General features: G+C 48.1%; 1 protein-coding gene across 1 annotated transcript; it reads left to right on the top strand.

Annotated features, from left to right (window-relative positions):
• Positions 1 to 2051: 2051 nt before the first annotated feature.
• TUT1 (terminal uridylyl transferase 1, U6 snRNA-specific) lies at positions 2052 to 13902 on the top strand. Its single transcript, XM_033174635.1, has 10 exons — positions 2052 to 2183; positions 4468 to 4658; positions 6398 to 6607; positions 7208 to 7322; positions 7415 to 7545; positions 8874 to 9106; positions 9942 to 10051; positions 11169 to 11291; positions 11714 to 11806; positions 12732 to 13902. Exons 1-10 carry the CDS (start codon positions 2078 to 2080, stop codon positions 13778 to 13780), a joined length of 2361 nt encoding a protein of 786 aa, XP_033030526.1. The 5' UTR covers positions 2052 to 2077; the 3' UTR covers positions 13781 to 13902.
• Positions 13903 to 15448: the final 1546 nt, after the last annotated feature.

Here is a 15448-nt window from a genome sequence, read left to right as displayed (position 1 = left end):
ACCCTGAGGCCAATTTCCTTTCCAGGGGCCTGCTTCACCTGGAGCAGGGATTTCTAAACTTCTTTCCCCCACGAACCACTTGAAACTTGCTGAGGATCTCTCTGGACCACCTAATGTTACTGTGGCGCCCCTTATAGCAACTGTAATGTGCTGTGCTAGCTGCTCTAGGAATTTTATTTTGTATTTTTATTTATTTTATTTCTTATACAATAAAATACAGTATTCCATAGAATTCAGACTAGTACAGTAAAATGAAATGTGAGCTCTTGCATATTTTCTCCCTTCTCGCACACTGAACCAACCTTGTAGGGCAATGGGAGCTTTGAGGATTAAGTGCAAGATTTAGTTCTAGGAAAGCTGAGAGGATAGAAGGTTGCTAAGACAAAAGTAGGTGCCAGTAAGAATATCAGAAGAGCACTGCTGGATCAGTCAAAATGGTCCATCTAGTCCAGCATCCTGTTCTCACAGTGGCCAACCTGATGCCTCAAAGGGAAGCCCACAAGTGGGACCTGAGTGCAAGAGTTCTGCAGTTTCCAGTAACTGGCATTCAGGACACTGCCTGCAGTTATCTATGATGGCAGTGGGTTTATTCACAGCGAGGGCCAGATTCCCTTCTGGGGTGGCAGGAACATGCCAAAGGTGGGCAGCAGCAGAGGCAAAAGTGAGCAGCGCAATGGAAGTTATTTGTACTTTTGTATAGGCGATAATGGGAGTAAAGGCCTCTGCAGCCTTCCCAAGGCTTGAATTTCCTGTTTACGACCCAGCGGCAGTAGTACCAAGAATTCTGTCTTAACTTGCCCAGGACAGAGAACCCCTCACATGCCTGAGGCTTCGTCAGCCTTTGGCTGCTTCGCTAAGCTACCTTAATGGTGTGGGTGTGCAGCTGGAAGCTGCCATTGTGCTCCAAGTCGTTTTAAATGCCGGGAACTTATAAAGGGTATGGCCCCTTTTCCAAAAGAGCTGCCCCACTATGAAATCTGGGTCTCTGAAACTTCTGTAAAAGGAACTACCAACCATTACCTATGAGCAAGCAATGCCAGAGGCCTGCAGGTAAGCTGGTAACTGCCATCTATTCAGAACATTTTTAAAGTGGGCAATTCCTCACAACACATTGCTGGTACCTTTCGTATCACCCTTTGATGACCTCCTGGCAATACCTATTATAACTATCCTTACACACCACGGCTACTTGGTAACCCAGGATGGGGAACCCAAGGGCTTCTCTAGCTAAACCTTGGGATGTCTCCCCAAGCCACACACTTTGCCCAGCCACATCCCTCAGCGTCTCCTGCTCTGCACCCTCCTTGGGCGTTTTAGCCTGCTTGGAATGTCATTGAACTGTGAAAATGCTTGCTTACCAGGACAGAGGGGTGTTGGAGTAGGGGGTCCCACCCATTTGTGTCTGGCACAGACCTACTACCTTTGTTACCTTAATGGCCCATACTTAGAAAGCTATTACCTCACCTGGAAGCTAGCCTGGCTATTCCTGGAACTGAAGCAGTGCTGGATCCAGGAATTGGAAGGGTGCTCAGGCATACAACCCTACCCCGCCAAAACTCGTACCGATAGCAATACATACACAAATATGTGAAGGGAAGGGGAATAACATGTGTAAGGAATCTAATATGAGGTAGTTTTGGGGGGCTATGTGGGTGCAGAAATGGAAGTAATTCGCCTCCACCATCTTAGCTGTAGGCAAAGGGATCCCTCCTCCTTCGCTTTCTCAGGACAAACTTCCCGCCCTCTGCCTTGGGCGAGAGGGGAGAACCACAATCGTATTGGTGGGGGGACTTTTCTCTGTCCCTTTGGCAGGAATAAACTCGGTAACGCCACATGCGGCTTCTACCACGCATATGGCGACCGCCGAATCGCAACCGGAAGCTGGTTATCCAAGCAATTTGCCCTGTAGCCCTAGGAGCAACAACGGCGCGTGGAGGAAGAGAGAATTGCGACTATACCGGCGGAACTACAGAGCTGGGGAAGTAGCGTGTAACACCCGAGCTCTTCCGGCGGAACTTCCGGAGCCAAGCATGGGAACCATCGGGGACCTATTTATTGGAAGAACCGGCCGCTGGCTATGGGAGTGGCAAGCGCCGGAATGGCGGATTCGGGGCTGGGAGATGTGGAGTCTCTGCCCCGCGGGGGCTTTCGGTGTCGCCTCTGCCATGTGACGGTGGCCAATAGTGAGTGGGGCCAAAGGTCGGGAGGTGGGCCCTGTGCTGCGGGTGTACAAAGGCACTGGTTTTATATTGTCTTATGCACGCACACAAAAAGAGACAATGTGCAACTCGGTCTGATACTCTGCACGTGGCCAGAGGCACTCTCTTCTCTGTTGCTCAAATGCTTCCAAGACTGAACTTGGACTCGAGTTAAGTATTCTGTCTCAGAATCGCAGTAGTGCAAAGATCGATGGCCCTTCAGGCTCCCAGCGCTGATGGGAATTAAGAGCCCAGCAACGTCTGAAGGGCTGCAGTTGCCCAGTCCCTGCTGCGGGGTTACTCTTCTCCCCACCCCTTGCCAAATTCCTGTGTATTTCAAAACTTTTCAACTGAAGTGAAGGTTTTGGTGATATGAGGAAGCTGAGATTAAGGAAAACTTCACCTGTTGCAGGTTTTGTTTTGTTTTTAGCCTTCTGAAAAGTAAAGTTACTTAAGGCAATCTTGCCTTACTTATGAACAGCAGCTAATTTACAAGAGTCCTAAACCATGGAAAGAAACTGCTTTCCTTGTGTTCTTAAGCAATGAATATATGTCCTTTTCCCTTTAGTATGCACATGGAACAGTGGTCTTGTGAAAGGGTCCCATGCAGTTAAAATCAGTTTCGTATTCCTCTATACACTTTCCAAGCTGTTGACATCTAGAACTAGGGAGGCAAAAACGCTCATGGCATTCCACATTTGGCCTTAATCAGTTATTGAAAAGCATTATCCATACCAATTTTGAGTGATATTAAATTTATATACTGCCTTTCATCTGAAGATCGCATGGCAGTTTACAACATAAAAACACAGTAACATAATGGCAGAACAACAACACCACCCCTGCACATTTAAATGTCATATATTGTTGTATCAGTCAGAGGCCTGGTTTAAGAGTAATGTTTTCGCCTGGCACATAAAAAGATGTAATGAAGGCACCAATTGTGCCTTATATAAATAACTCCTTATTTTTGCAATGCAAGCAGCTTACAAACAGATTTCAAAGTGATGGAAGACCACACCTTTGCCTCCCTCATACCTGATGTCACATAAGACATCAGGAGTAGGGTAGGTGGGTTGTAGTTTTGGGGGAAATGCCCTTGTGAAGCCCACCACAATACCAGTTCAGAATTTGCATGGCTTATACCTGATTTTGATGTCATTTTGATGTTTTGGGCATCGTCTGCATATTGGTGCTACCCAATACCAAATCCCCTGATTTCACCCAGCTTCATATGGATGTTAACTATTTTTATTTGTGTGTGCATGTTTTGTTAACAGATTCATTTGAAAGTGAAGGTTTCAGGGTATTTTAAGTGGCAAGTTACTTTAATCGCCCCCTGAGCCTTATCTCTCAGCTCCATCATTGAGATAATCCACAGGAGCATTGTAATTACAGAGTGTTACAGAGGCCTGACTGACCTCAGCTAAAAATCAGCCATTTAGTGTTGCTGGTCCCATGTGATGGAAAACTCCAGCATAGATTTGGCAGGCACCCTCACTTTTGAGTTTCAAGCACCTCTTGAAGACTTTTTTATGTTGATATCTATTCAGTTTTAAGAGTAGACAAGCATTTTAATGATGACTTTGTGTGTTAATGGCATTTTATGATTTGCTGTATTTGTATTGTATATATCGTAGTAGACCGCCTTGATATTTTACATCAGATGGCGGAATGTAAATACTTTTATATTATTACCATTTATTTATTCAACTTGTATCCAGCCCTTCCTCCCAAAGGAGCCCAGGGTGGCAAGCATATCACTACAAAAATAATTCTAAAACCAATATAAGTAGGTACCTTTGGAGTTCTGTGTTGGAGTAAGTGCAAGCATAGGCAAACTCGGCCCTCCAGATGTTTTGGGACTACAACTCCCATCATCCCTAGCTAACAGGAATAGTGGTCCGGGATGATGGGAATTGTAGTCCCAAAACATCTGGAGGGCCGAGTTTGCCTATGCCTGAGTAAGTGTGTTGCAGTCCTGGAACTGTTTTTATTATACTTGGTTTGCATTGTGTTGCTTCTAAATGTTTATTGATGTAAACCAGGTTTCCTCAACCTTGGGCCTCCAGATGTTTTTGGCCTACAATTCCCATGATCCCTAGCTAGCAGGACCAGTGGTCAGGGATGATGGGAATTGTAGTCTAAAAACTACAGGGCCGAGGTTGAGGAAGCCTGATGTAAACTGCTCTGGGGTCATCGTGTCAAAAGGGCAGTATTAAAAGCTGTTTAAAATAAGCAAACCAAACCCTTGGTTTTTCTGCTGCAGAGCCCAGCCTGGATGACCACCTTCATGGGAAGAAACACCAGCGCTTGGAAAACCTCCGCACTGTCCGGCAGGCCCAAGAGCTTCGCAGTGTGTTTGTCAGTGGTTTTCGGAAGGGGACACCAGCCTCTGAGCTGAGTGATTATTTCCAGTCCTATGGGGAGGTAGCCAATGTGGTGATGGACAAGGATAAGGTATAGCCTTTGGCATATTAGTAAAACCTCAATAGCTGCTTCTTGGGAACAATTGAAGCAGGGGGTCCATCTAGCTCAGTATTGTTTACTCGGACGGGCAGCAGCTATCCAGGGCTTCAGGGGGGTTCTTTCTCATTCCTACCTGGAGATGCTGGGGATTGAACCTGGGTCTTTGCGTGCCAAGCAGATACTTTGCCACTGAGCAAAAGAAAGAGCACATACAGCAAGAGACATAAAGCACTATATAAAAAATGGTTTCAGTTCTCCCTTTCATTTCACAGAGAATGATACCATCCAAGAGTGCATTAAATTTTCTTTTGGGTTCCTACCACTTTCAATAGTTAACACATTCCGTTTGAATAAGCTTTGCAGGGGAGTAGGAAAATAAACTTTATGAGACAGATAAGAACATAAGGAGAGCCTGCTGGATCAGGCCAGTGGCCTATCTAGTTCAGCATCCTGTTCACACAGTGGCCCACCAGATTTCCAAAAACAACAGAGAGAAAACAACAACAACAACAACAACAACAACAACAACAACAACAACAACAGTACATCTTCATAATCAAACATAAAAAGAATAAAGTTGACTTCCCCCTAATCCCTTCCCTGGTTCTATTGTTTATCATCATACCACATCTCCATTTCATATTGAAAAATCATTGAAATGACTTATTGTCTATTCATAATGTCATTACAAGTATTTCTAAAATCCTGCTAATGTATTAACCTGTGTATCAGCCCAGCAGCTGATATTCAGAAGCATGCTTCCTCTGACAGTGGAAGCACAGAGTGTAGCCATCCTGGCTAGTAACCATTGATAGCTATCTCCATGAATTTGCCTCCTCCTCTTTCAAAGCCATCCAAGTTGGTGACCATCACTGCCTTCTTTGGGAGCAAGTTCCATAGCTTAACAATGCACTGCATGAAGAAGGACTTTCTTTTATCTGTCCTGAATGTTCCAATATTCAGCTTAATTGGATGTTCCCAAGTCTATGAGCGAGGGAGAACATTTCTCTGTCCACTTTCTCCATGCCGTGCCTATTTTTTTTACACCTCTGCCACCTCGCCTCTTGCTTGCTTTTTTCCTTGAAACTACAAAACCACAAATGCTGGAACCTTTCATCATAGGGGAGTTGCTCTCTCCTCTTGACCATTTTGGTTGCCCTTTCCTGAATATTTCCCAACTCCACAATGTCCTTTGTTCCCAAGACTTAAAGAGGCTTAACCTTCAAAAGCTTTTCACATGCAGCTTTATTGGCAGTGAATTCCATTGAACACAGTGGGACTTCTGAGCAAACACCCATAGGAGTGGGTTGCATGTTTTCAAAATAACATTCCAATGGGAAAAGTCCAACTGCAGCAGGCCTAGGGAGTTCACAGTCATTTTAATGACCATACTATTCTGCTAGTAATGGTCTTTTAGAAATGTTTTTATTTTGCTGTACACTGCCCTGACATTTTTGTCAGAGGACAATACACAGAAATACTTCCTGCCCTCTGGACCACCTAGCTGGAGGAAGAATTATTTGTTAACCCAGAAAGCTTTCATCATGCATTTCAAGTGCTTGTTTGTCCTTATAAAGGGTGTTGTTTCTCTTGATCTGTTCATTCTGTTTTAAAGACATTAATCTATTAAGGCTCAGCATGCATTGTAGCAGCTTCTGCAGGGCAGGAGGAATGTGAGATGACCCAGAAACTGACATTCTTTTCTTTTCTCTTGCCTCACGCACTGCTAGGGAGTCTATGCGATTGTGGAGCTACAGAATGAGACAGTGCTGGAGAAAGTATTGGCAGAGCCCCAGCACAGCCTGGGGGGTCAGAAGCTCCGTGTCAAGCCTCGAGAGAAGAAGGACTTCAAATACACGCCCCCCAGGAAGCAGGGGTCAGCCAAACAAGGACAGCTGAGCCCCGAGAAGCTTTCACAAAAGTTGTGCCAAGCTGACAATGTGCGTAAACTCTGGTTTCTTTGTCTTTCCCTGTCTATAACTTATTCCTGATCCAAGTGCTGGAGGAGACTGAATGGATGTGGTTGCTTGATAGGGCTAGCAACAGCTTTAAAAGTTTTTAACCCAAAGCCTTGCTATTGGTCTCCCACCGGCAGGTGGGCAAAGGGCTGTAGCTCACCGGCAGAGTATTTGCTTTGTGTGCAGAAGGTCCCAGGTTCAATCCCTGGCATGGGAAAGATTCCATGTCTGAAACCCTGCAGAGCTGCCAGACAGTGCAGACAGTAAAGAGCTAGATGGATGTAATGATGTGATTCTGTATGAGGCAATTTCCTGTGTTCCTCTTTAAACCAGCTGTTCAGTTAGGATCATGAGGACTGGAATATTCCTTTGTTTTTAGGGGAGAAACCATAGCTCTGTGGTAGAGTATCTGCATGCAGGAAGTCCCAGGTTGAAGCCCAGGCATCTGCAATTAGAGCCGGCAAAGACTCCTGTCTGAAATCCTGAACAGCTGCTACCAGTCAGTGTAGACAATACTGGCCTAGACGACCCCAGTCGTCTGACTTGGGTATAAGGCAGCTTCCTTTGCTCCTATGTTTCCAGGTGGATGCCCAGATGTCTTTGATGGTGCAGCTCTTTGAGTTCTCCGAGAACGAACGACGCCTGCGGGACTTGCTGGTCACTCTCTTCCAGGAGGTGTTCCTGGAGTTTTTCCCTGGTAAGCTGCTGCCCTGGACCTCTGCTGATTGCCACTGCTCCAACCTTGGGTCTTCATTTAACCTTTCACCCACCCCACCCCCCGATGCCCAGGTTCTGCTGTTCTCCCCTTTGGTTCCTCGGTGAATGGCTTTGATGTCTCTGGCTGCGACCTGGATTTGTTCCTGGACCTCGAGAAGACAAAAAACTTCCAGGCCTCTGCCAAGCGGCCTAGCGGGCCACAGGTGAGACCCAGAGCAGAGGACATTAACAGGTAGAGGGAGTTACGAATGTATCCTTCAGTCTTTCTTAGACTAGGGGTGGGAAACCCTTTCAGCCTGACAGCCACCTTTCCTGCTAGGCAACCTTTCAGGCAGTGGGTCATGGCATGTGGGCCTTGGAAGCCTACCCAAAAAGGAATCTGGCCCTGAGACTGAAAAAGATTACCCGCTCCTGGTAGTGTAGTGATGCCGTCCTCCATTAATCAACAGCCCTAGTTGTAGCTGCTGTTATTCTTACATGGATCTGGCTGCCATGAGCTGAGGGTGATGGCTGCTACCTTGTCAAATTGATGGAGTTGAGGTTAGTTGACTGTTAACCACCATGATGTCAAGTGGAACATCCCTGTCCAGAGGCAGTCTATTTCAGAATTCCAGAGGTCAATGGCATAGGAAGCTGAATCAGTGGAGTTCATAAGGGCCTGTCCTCAGCTGGCCCCGGCTTACCCACTTCCTTACTTCCAGCCAGTCTAGGAGGTGGCACCTAGTCTAAGTTTTGCCTTTGTAGAATGCTGTAGGGAGGAGGATGGAGACAAGAGCAGATCTTGTTGGTTCCATCTATCCTTGGCTGTGGCTCCCCCTACTTCTAGGTTTCCTCTCTTCCCATCCTGCCCGTCCTAAAGAGCACTAGCTCTCACAGCTTCCAAGGAGCCGCATGCAAAAGTGGGTGGACTAATGGATGTGACTCTCTTGCTTTTGTACAGCAGGCACTCACAAGTCAGAGGTTGTAAGGGTGTGGAGCAGGGCTGGAGAAGGCGGAGTGGCCGGTTAGCGATGCCTAGAGGTCTCCATTCTCTCCACCCTTGCTTTAGGCCTCATCTCCACTATACATTTAAAGCAGTATTCTCCTACTTTTAAACAGTCATGGCTTCCTCCCAAAGAATCCTGGGAAGTATAGTTTGTTAAGGGTGCTAAGAGTGGTTAGGAGACACATACCCCATTCCACCCCCACAGAACTACAGTTTCTAGAGTGGTTTAACAATCAGTCCCTCTTCTCGGGGAACTGTAGCATTCAGGAGGTGCCAGGTTCAATCCCCAGCAGAAAGATAGCCTGTCTGAAACCTGTTGCCACTTGGACAGTGCACAGTTAGACGTTCCGCTGTTCCAACCTGGTATAAGGCAGATTCCTACACTGAAAAGAGGTCTGCAACGCACTGGAATCTACATGAAGTGCTGGGAGAGATCTGAAACCCAGGAGAGATGCTGCCAGTCAGAGTAGCCAGCACTGGGCCAGACAGAGAAACAATCTGATTCAGGATAAAAACAGCTTGCTCCAAATGCACCTTCTCCTCCAGGCTGAGGACGGAACCAGCGTGGAGCTGGACTCGTGCTCGGAGGACTCGATCCTGAGCGATATTGACTTGGCTTCTGCCACAGTGCCTGAAGTGCTGGAGTTGGTTGCCACCGTGATGCGGAAGTGCGTTCCGGGAGTCCACAATGTCCAGGCCGTGCTGACTGCCCGTCGGCCAGTTGTCAAGTTTTGGCACAAGGAATCGGGCCTGCGTGGTGACATCTCCATAAACAACAAGTACGGGGGCTGTGTGTGTGTGTGTGTGTGTTTGTGTGCGTGAAACCCTTTACTAAAGTTTGCATTGTTGCATTACACCTTTGGCCCTCCTGGATGTTGCTGAACCACAACTCCCATCACCCCTGGCTGTTGCCCATGCTTGCTAGGGCTAATGGGAGTTTTAGCTTTGCAACATCTGGAGGGCCAAAGGTTCTCCACATCCATCTTGGCCTTTCCACTTTATTATTATTAATTTATTGAATTTATAGCCTGCCTTTCCTCCTAAGGAGCCCAGGGCGGCAAAAAAGTTACACGATTTAAAAACCAAAAATAAAGCAAATGCATTCTACAATAAATTAAAACATACTGAAACTAGTTACAGATAAAACATTCTAAAACACAATTACAATGTGAAACATATGCTTTCTTCCAATGATCTCAAGGTTCCCAGGAATAGTATTCTTCAGCCACCAAATGCCTTGATAAACAGGAACAGATTCCTCATAAAAGTTAACAATGATGGAGACAGGCACACCTCACTGGGGAGGACATTGCACAGTCAGGGAGCCACCACTGAAAAGGTCATGTCACAGATCAGTGCCAGTTGGGCAGCCCCCAGTGGTGGCACTACGAACACGACCATTCAAGTACGTGAGGTCTCAGGGAATTGTTTCTTAGGAGTTGATTTCCTCTCTCATTTTGGTGCTTGATACTTTCAAAATGAGACAGATGTTGCAAATGAGACACTTTCCCCACATCCATTTTAGCTATGTGCTCATGGGGCGCAGGGTAGCTGCCTCGTTGTGTCAGGGTCCTGACTTACTGTCCTCTTCTCCGGATTCTCTCTCCACGGTAGGCTGGCCATCTGCAACACGCGCTTCCTGCAGCTTTGCACGGAGATGGACGAGCGAGTGCGGCCTTTGGTCTACGTAGTGCGCTATTGGGCAAAGCAGCAGGCGCTGGCAGGTAAAGTGGAGAAACAAGGGGGGGAGGGGACTCAACAGAACTTGTGAATGGAGAGGACAGCCCATAGCAACTCAGTGGTGGAGCATCTGCTTTGCATGCAGAAGGTCTCTGGTTCAGTCTTCAACATCTTTAGCTTGGGCTTGGAGAGACTCCTTGCTTGGGTCCCTGGAGGGTTGTCGCCCATCAGTGGAAACACCTGAGATGTAAGTTTTTAGGACCCCCTTTATTCCTTGGACTGCAGTTTGTTTAAATACAGTGGTACCTCTGGTTACGAACAGGATCCGTTCCGGAGCCCCGTTCGTAACCCGTGATGTGCACAACCTGAAGTGCCACATCTGCGCATGTGCGCAATGCGATTTGGCGCTTCTGTGCATGTGCGTGACATCACCACGCGCTTCGGCGCATGCGTGACGCGGCGAACCCGGAAGTAACCCGTTCTGTTACTTCCGGGTCGCCGCAGTGTGTATCCCGAACGTACGCATCCTGAAGCGTTCGTAACTAGAGGTATGACTGTGCGGAATTTTAAATTGTTGTAACCTGCTAGTGAAGGGCAGGTAAAAAATTTAACCATTGTCGTTTGGAGCTACGAAAATGCCATGGGTGTTGGCTACAAAATGGCTGCCGTGAAATGTCTAGCCTAACATGGAATGGCCACCAAATCTAAAAGAGCATGAAGACTGAGAGATGAAGGCCTACAAAATAATGTGGGCATTCCCCACGTCCCACAACCAGCCACCCCATCACTGAGGAAAGGGAACCTGTGCCAGTCACTCCCTCATTGCTTCTGTCCCCTGTTCAGAATGGAGGGGAGGGGTAGGAGCCAATCAAATGTAGGTATGCTTAAGGGGGGCGTGTTCACTGTTGATTGGCTGAGCCAGTGCAAACAGGAACTGAACCTGAAGAGCAAATGTCTACTGTGCACTTTGGGTTTTTAGAGGTATATTTACTGAGACCTTTCGTAGGTACCATGAGGGTTTCTGGCAACCAAGGGCACCACGTTGGTGATCCCTGCAATAAAGCTTCTGCAGGCAATCGCCCAGGGAGGGAGGGGTCCGGTGGCAGTGGGATGCCGGAGCTTTATTTCCACTTAACAGCTGCCTCCTTTCCTTTCTGACAGGGAACCCATTTGGCGGAGGCCCCCTCCTCAATAACTATGCCCTGACTCTGTTGGTGCTTTTCTTCCTGCAGACGCGCACCCCACCCATCCTGCCAACGGTCGCCCACTTGAAGGAACTCTCAGGTACCTACCCTCCCACCTCAAAAAAGCAAGCTGGGGTTCTGAACAGCTTTATTTATCGCTTAGCTAGATCCTGGTTTTGCCCTCCTTGTTGTTATTTATGTTGTACAAATTGTCAACACCCACTTTGGGCTTCCTTGTGAGAGGAAAAGCGAGGTGCAAATATTGAACAATATTCCCAGTCCCTGCAGCTACTAGCTACACACAGACGTATTTGGACCTGTCTGTTTTGGTGAGATCACTAGGAATGAGGACAGCGATTCATTTGATGCTAGGGGAGGGGAGGGTTCAGGGTTCATTTTGTTTTTCGTTTTTTGAAATGTAAAAGATTAATAAACCTAAAGATTAATAGAGTGACACACACAAATGTAATTTTCCTGGCTATGCTTCTGGAAAGAGTGTTCTCACTCTCCTCTGCTCCCTAGTGGAAGAGGAACACACTGTGGTGGATGGCTGGGACTGCAGCTTCCCCAAGGATTCTGCACGGCTGGAGCCCAGCGGGAACAAGGAAGATCTTTGTGAGTTGCTCTCAGGAGGTTAAAACTCAGATTAAAGTGCAAACTTTTCTGTTAATTTTCCTTTAAATGTGCAGATGGGAGTCTAGGACATTGGCCATAGTTATGTGGGACAGTATCTGCTTTACATGCAGAAGAAAGTCCCCCCGTTCAATCTCCAGGTTGGGCTGGGAATGTCTTGTGCAGGGGTCCCCAAACTAAGGCCCGGGGGACGGATGTGGCCCAATCACCTTCTAAATGCGGCCCGCGGACAGTCCAGGAATCAGCGTGTTTTTACATGAGTAGAATGTGTCCTTTTATTTAAAATGCACCTCTGGGTTATTTGTGGGGCCTAAAGTCCTGGAGTACTGCTGCCAGTCCATGTGGACAGGACTGAGTTAAATGGGTGGTCTGCCTCTGCATAAGGCAGCTCCCTTTTTAAATCTTCAGTTTATTTAGAACAGTGGTTCCCAAACTCGGGTCTCCAGCTGTTTTTAGAATACAACTCCCACCCCTAGCTAGCTAGACCAGTGGTGAAGGATGATGGGAATTGTAAGCCAAAAGCAGCTGGAGACCCAAGTTTGGGAAACACTTATTTGGAACCATGAGGGCTGGAATCCTTATTTTTAGGGGAAGGAGAGCAGCTCGATGGTGAAGCACCTGTGTTGACTGTAGAAGGTTCCAGGTTGAATCCCAGGCATCTCCAGGTAGGACTGGAGAAAGATTCCTGGTAGAGCTGGGATGAGATTCCCTGCCTTGAAACCGACTGCTGCCAGTCAGTGTAGACAAGACTAATGCAAGAGGGACCAGTGGTTTGACTTAGTATAAGGGAGCTTCCTATGTGATGGAAGCACTGAATTGCTGTTGGTAGTACTTTGTGCACATACATATGTGCAAAGCCTCCGTCGCATCTCCATGGCTCACTGGCTGCCGGCCTCTTAATTTCCAGGCTCTCTCCTGTCCGAGTTCTTCCGCGTCTTCGAGGACTATGACTTCGCTGGCTGCGTCATCTCACTGTGGGAGGGCCGTCCACTGCCTCTGCCCAGCTTCCCGTCCTCCTCTGAAGCGGACAGCAGGCTCAAGCTGGGGCCCTTCAACCTCCAGGACCCCTTTGAGCAGAGCCACAACGTCGCCGCCAACGTCAACGAGAAGACGGCGCTGCGGTTCCAGCGCTGCTGTTGCAACGCAGCCAAGTACTGCCGCAGCCTGCAGTACCAGCGCAAGTCTAGCAAGGGCAAGATCTGGGGGCTCGTCCGCCTGTTTCAGCCAGGCGCCACCGAGGCTCCGGTTGCTGAGAGCCTTGTCATTGGCCTTCCCCTAACAATGGCGGTGCTGCCCGCCCAAGCCCATGAGCTTCTGGGCCAGGCTGGGGACTTCCATCTGCTTTGGTTCCAGAAGGTCTGTGCTAGCGTAGCCTTTGTCTTAAGGGACGTGCTCAAATGTAGCTGTGTGGAGATGGGGCAGGGGCTTGGGGAGGAGCAGGATGTCGCTGAGGTGAAACAGGAAGAGGAGGAGTTAGAAGCAAAGACTCAGCAGCTGTCAGTAGGGTCCAAGCGTCCTCTAGACGAGGGAGGGAGCATTGTCTCTTCGCCCGCTAAAAGGCTGCGGGTTGATGATTTGCTCCCTGGTGAGGAGAGCATGACCTGGAACTGCGCCGCCTGGCACCGCATGTGGCTGGGCCGCCGCCGCATCCGGCGGCAGCTTCAAGGGCCGGAGCCCGATCCCCAGCACCAAAAGGCCAGCTCCTTGGAGCTGGAAGCAAAAGTGTCCGAGGCCATTTCCCAGCAGGAGCAGGAAGCAAGGCCCACAGACCCTCTCTTCCAGTTCAGAGTTTGTGCCCAGGCCAGCAGGGGTGGCACTTCCCGCGAGCAAGACACACGCATCAGCCTGAGATTCTCGACAGACCCTGAGCAAGCGTCCGTCTTCCAGGAATTCTTCCACTTCCTGCAAGGTTTTTTGCCCCGAATGGTGGAGCAGCACCTGGTTAGCAAGGCCTGAGTCCCCCGAGAGAGGGCATCAAGCTATGTATTCGTGAACAGTTACAGATTTGTTTGTATTTATTTTTGCATATTTTTCTTACTGCCAATGCGAATATGAAAACATGGCCAAACCCTTTTCCACGTCTCTCATTCTTTGTTTCATTTATTCTTATCCTGCCTCAAAGTGACAAGAGAAGGCGCACAGATTTAACCTTTGTGTCTTTGCAGCCTGGTAGACAAGGTTGGGGAACCGCTAGCCTGCAGACCAAATTTGGCCCACCAAGGGTCCCCTAGTGCACAAGGCTGTTTTCCCCAAGTCATGGCCACCCACCCCATACTTGATGTCATATGTAACTTCAAAGAAACAATTGGGAAATCAAGGTGTGCTCTGGTGGTTCCTTTGCTGCACTGAGGCATGCTCCCCGCTTGGTCTGGGAGAGGAAAGTGATTGGCATCAAAACTGCTGCTAAAACAGGGACCCTCCCATTTTAACAATGGTTTCAGTAGAAACTGCTTTCCTCCCCTGGAGCAAGAGTCAAAGAGCAGCACAGAGGTCCTGTCTGAAAACCCTTCTGCAAACAGTTCACTCAATCTGCAAGTTAAGAACTGCAGTTCCGGTGAACCCACTGAGCCTTGGGTGGTGGCCACCTGGGGCCTTTTGCACCACTGGCCCACTGCCAGCCAATACGCTTACTTGGGTAGCTTGTCAGGTTCTAGTTGGGGAAGTCATTTCCTAGTGATTTTCAGTGGTAGGTGGCCAGATCCTTTTTGGTGGGGGTCCCGGGCTTTAAAGGGCTCAGGGCTGCATCTAATTCAGTATCATTTGTGATTGCACAAATAAACTGATGGTGATTCTATTTCCACTGTCCCATCAGCTGTGTGATAAGCAGTTGAATCTCAAAAACTCTGAATTGTCCTGACTTTGTCAATTTCTTGATAGTCTACCTGATTGGCCTGGCAGCCATTAGCAACATATTTGCATAAACATTTCTACTTTGCCTTAATGCTGTGTGGTTCTGCCTTTGCACAGGAGATAAAAAGATGGGTTCCGTTGTATGAAACTTGCTGTAAGCTTTGACTTGCTTCCCAATAATTTTTCCAGGGGAAGCAAAACGTTTTCAGATGATGAGTTCGGGGCGAAACAGCACACCAGAAAGAGGAGGAATAGCAAACTTGTTTGGAAAGCCTTTGTATACATGTCCCGGGCAGGGGAAGAAATAGAATTCTGCACATGCTCGGGGCCGTTCTCGTTATCACTAATACTACACGTGCCCCAGAGAATGGCTGAAGGAGAAAGACTCGATATTCTGCAGCTCCGTTCCTTTCTCCGCCCTCCGCCGATCGAGGCCAGTTGTTGTTGTTGTTGTTCAGTCGTTCAGTCGTGTCCGACTCTTCGTGACCCCATGGACCAGAGCACGCCAGGCACGCCTATCATTCACTGCCTCCCGCAGTTTGGCCAAACTCATGTTAGTAGCTTCGAGAATACTGTCCAACCATCTCATCCTTTGTCGTCCCCTTCTCCTTGTGCCCTCCATCTTTCCCAACATCAGGGTCTTTTCCAGGGAGTCTTCTCTTCTCATGAGGTGGCCAAAGTACTGGAGCCTCAACTTCAGGATCTGTCCTTCTAGTGAGCACTCAGGGCCGATTTCCTTGAGAATGGATAGGTTTGATCTTCTTGCAGTCCATG

This window comes from Lacerta agilis, chromosome 17 (genome assembly GCF_009819535.1).
Source record: "Lacerta agilis isolate rLacAgi1 chromosome 17, rLacAgi1.pri, whole genome shotgun sequence".
Taxonomy (NCBI): Eukaryota; Metazoa; Chordata; class Lepidosauria; order Squamata; family Lacertidae; genus Lacerta; species Lacerta agilis.
Note: the sequence above shows the minus strand (reverse complement) of the source record. Positions and strands in the feature narration are given on the sequence as shown.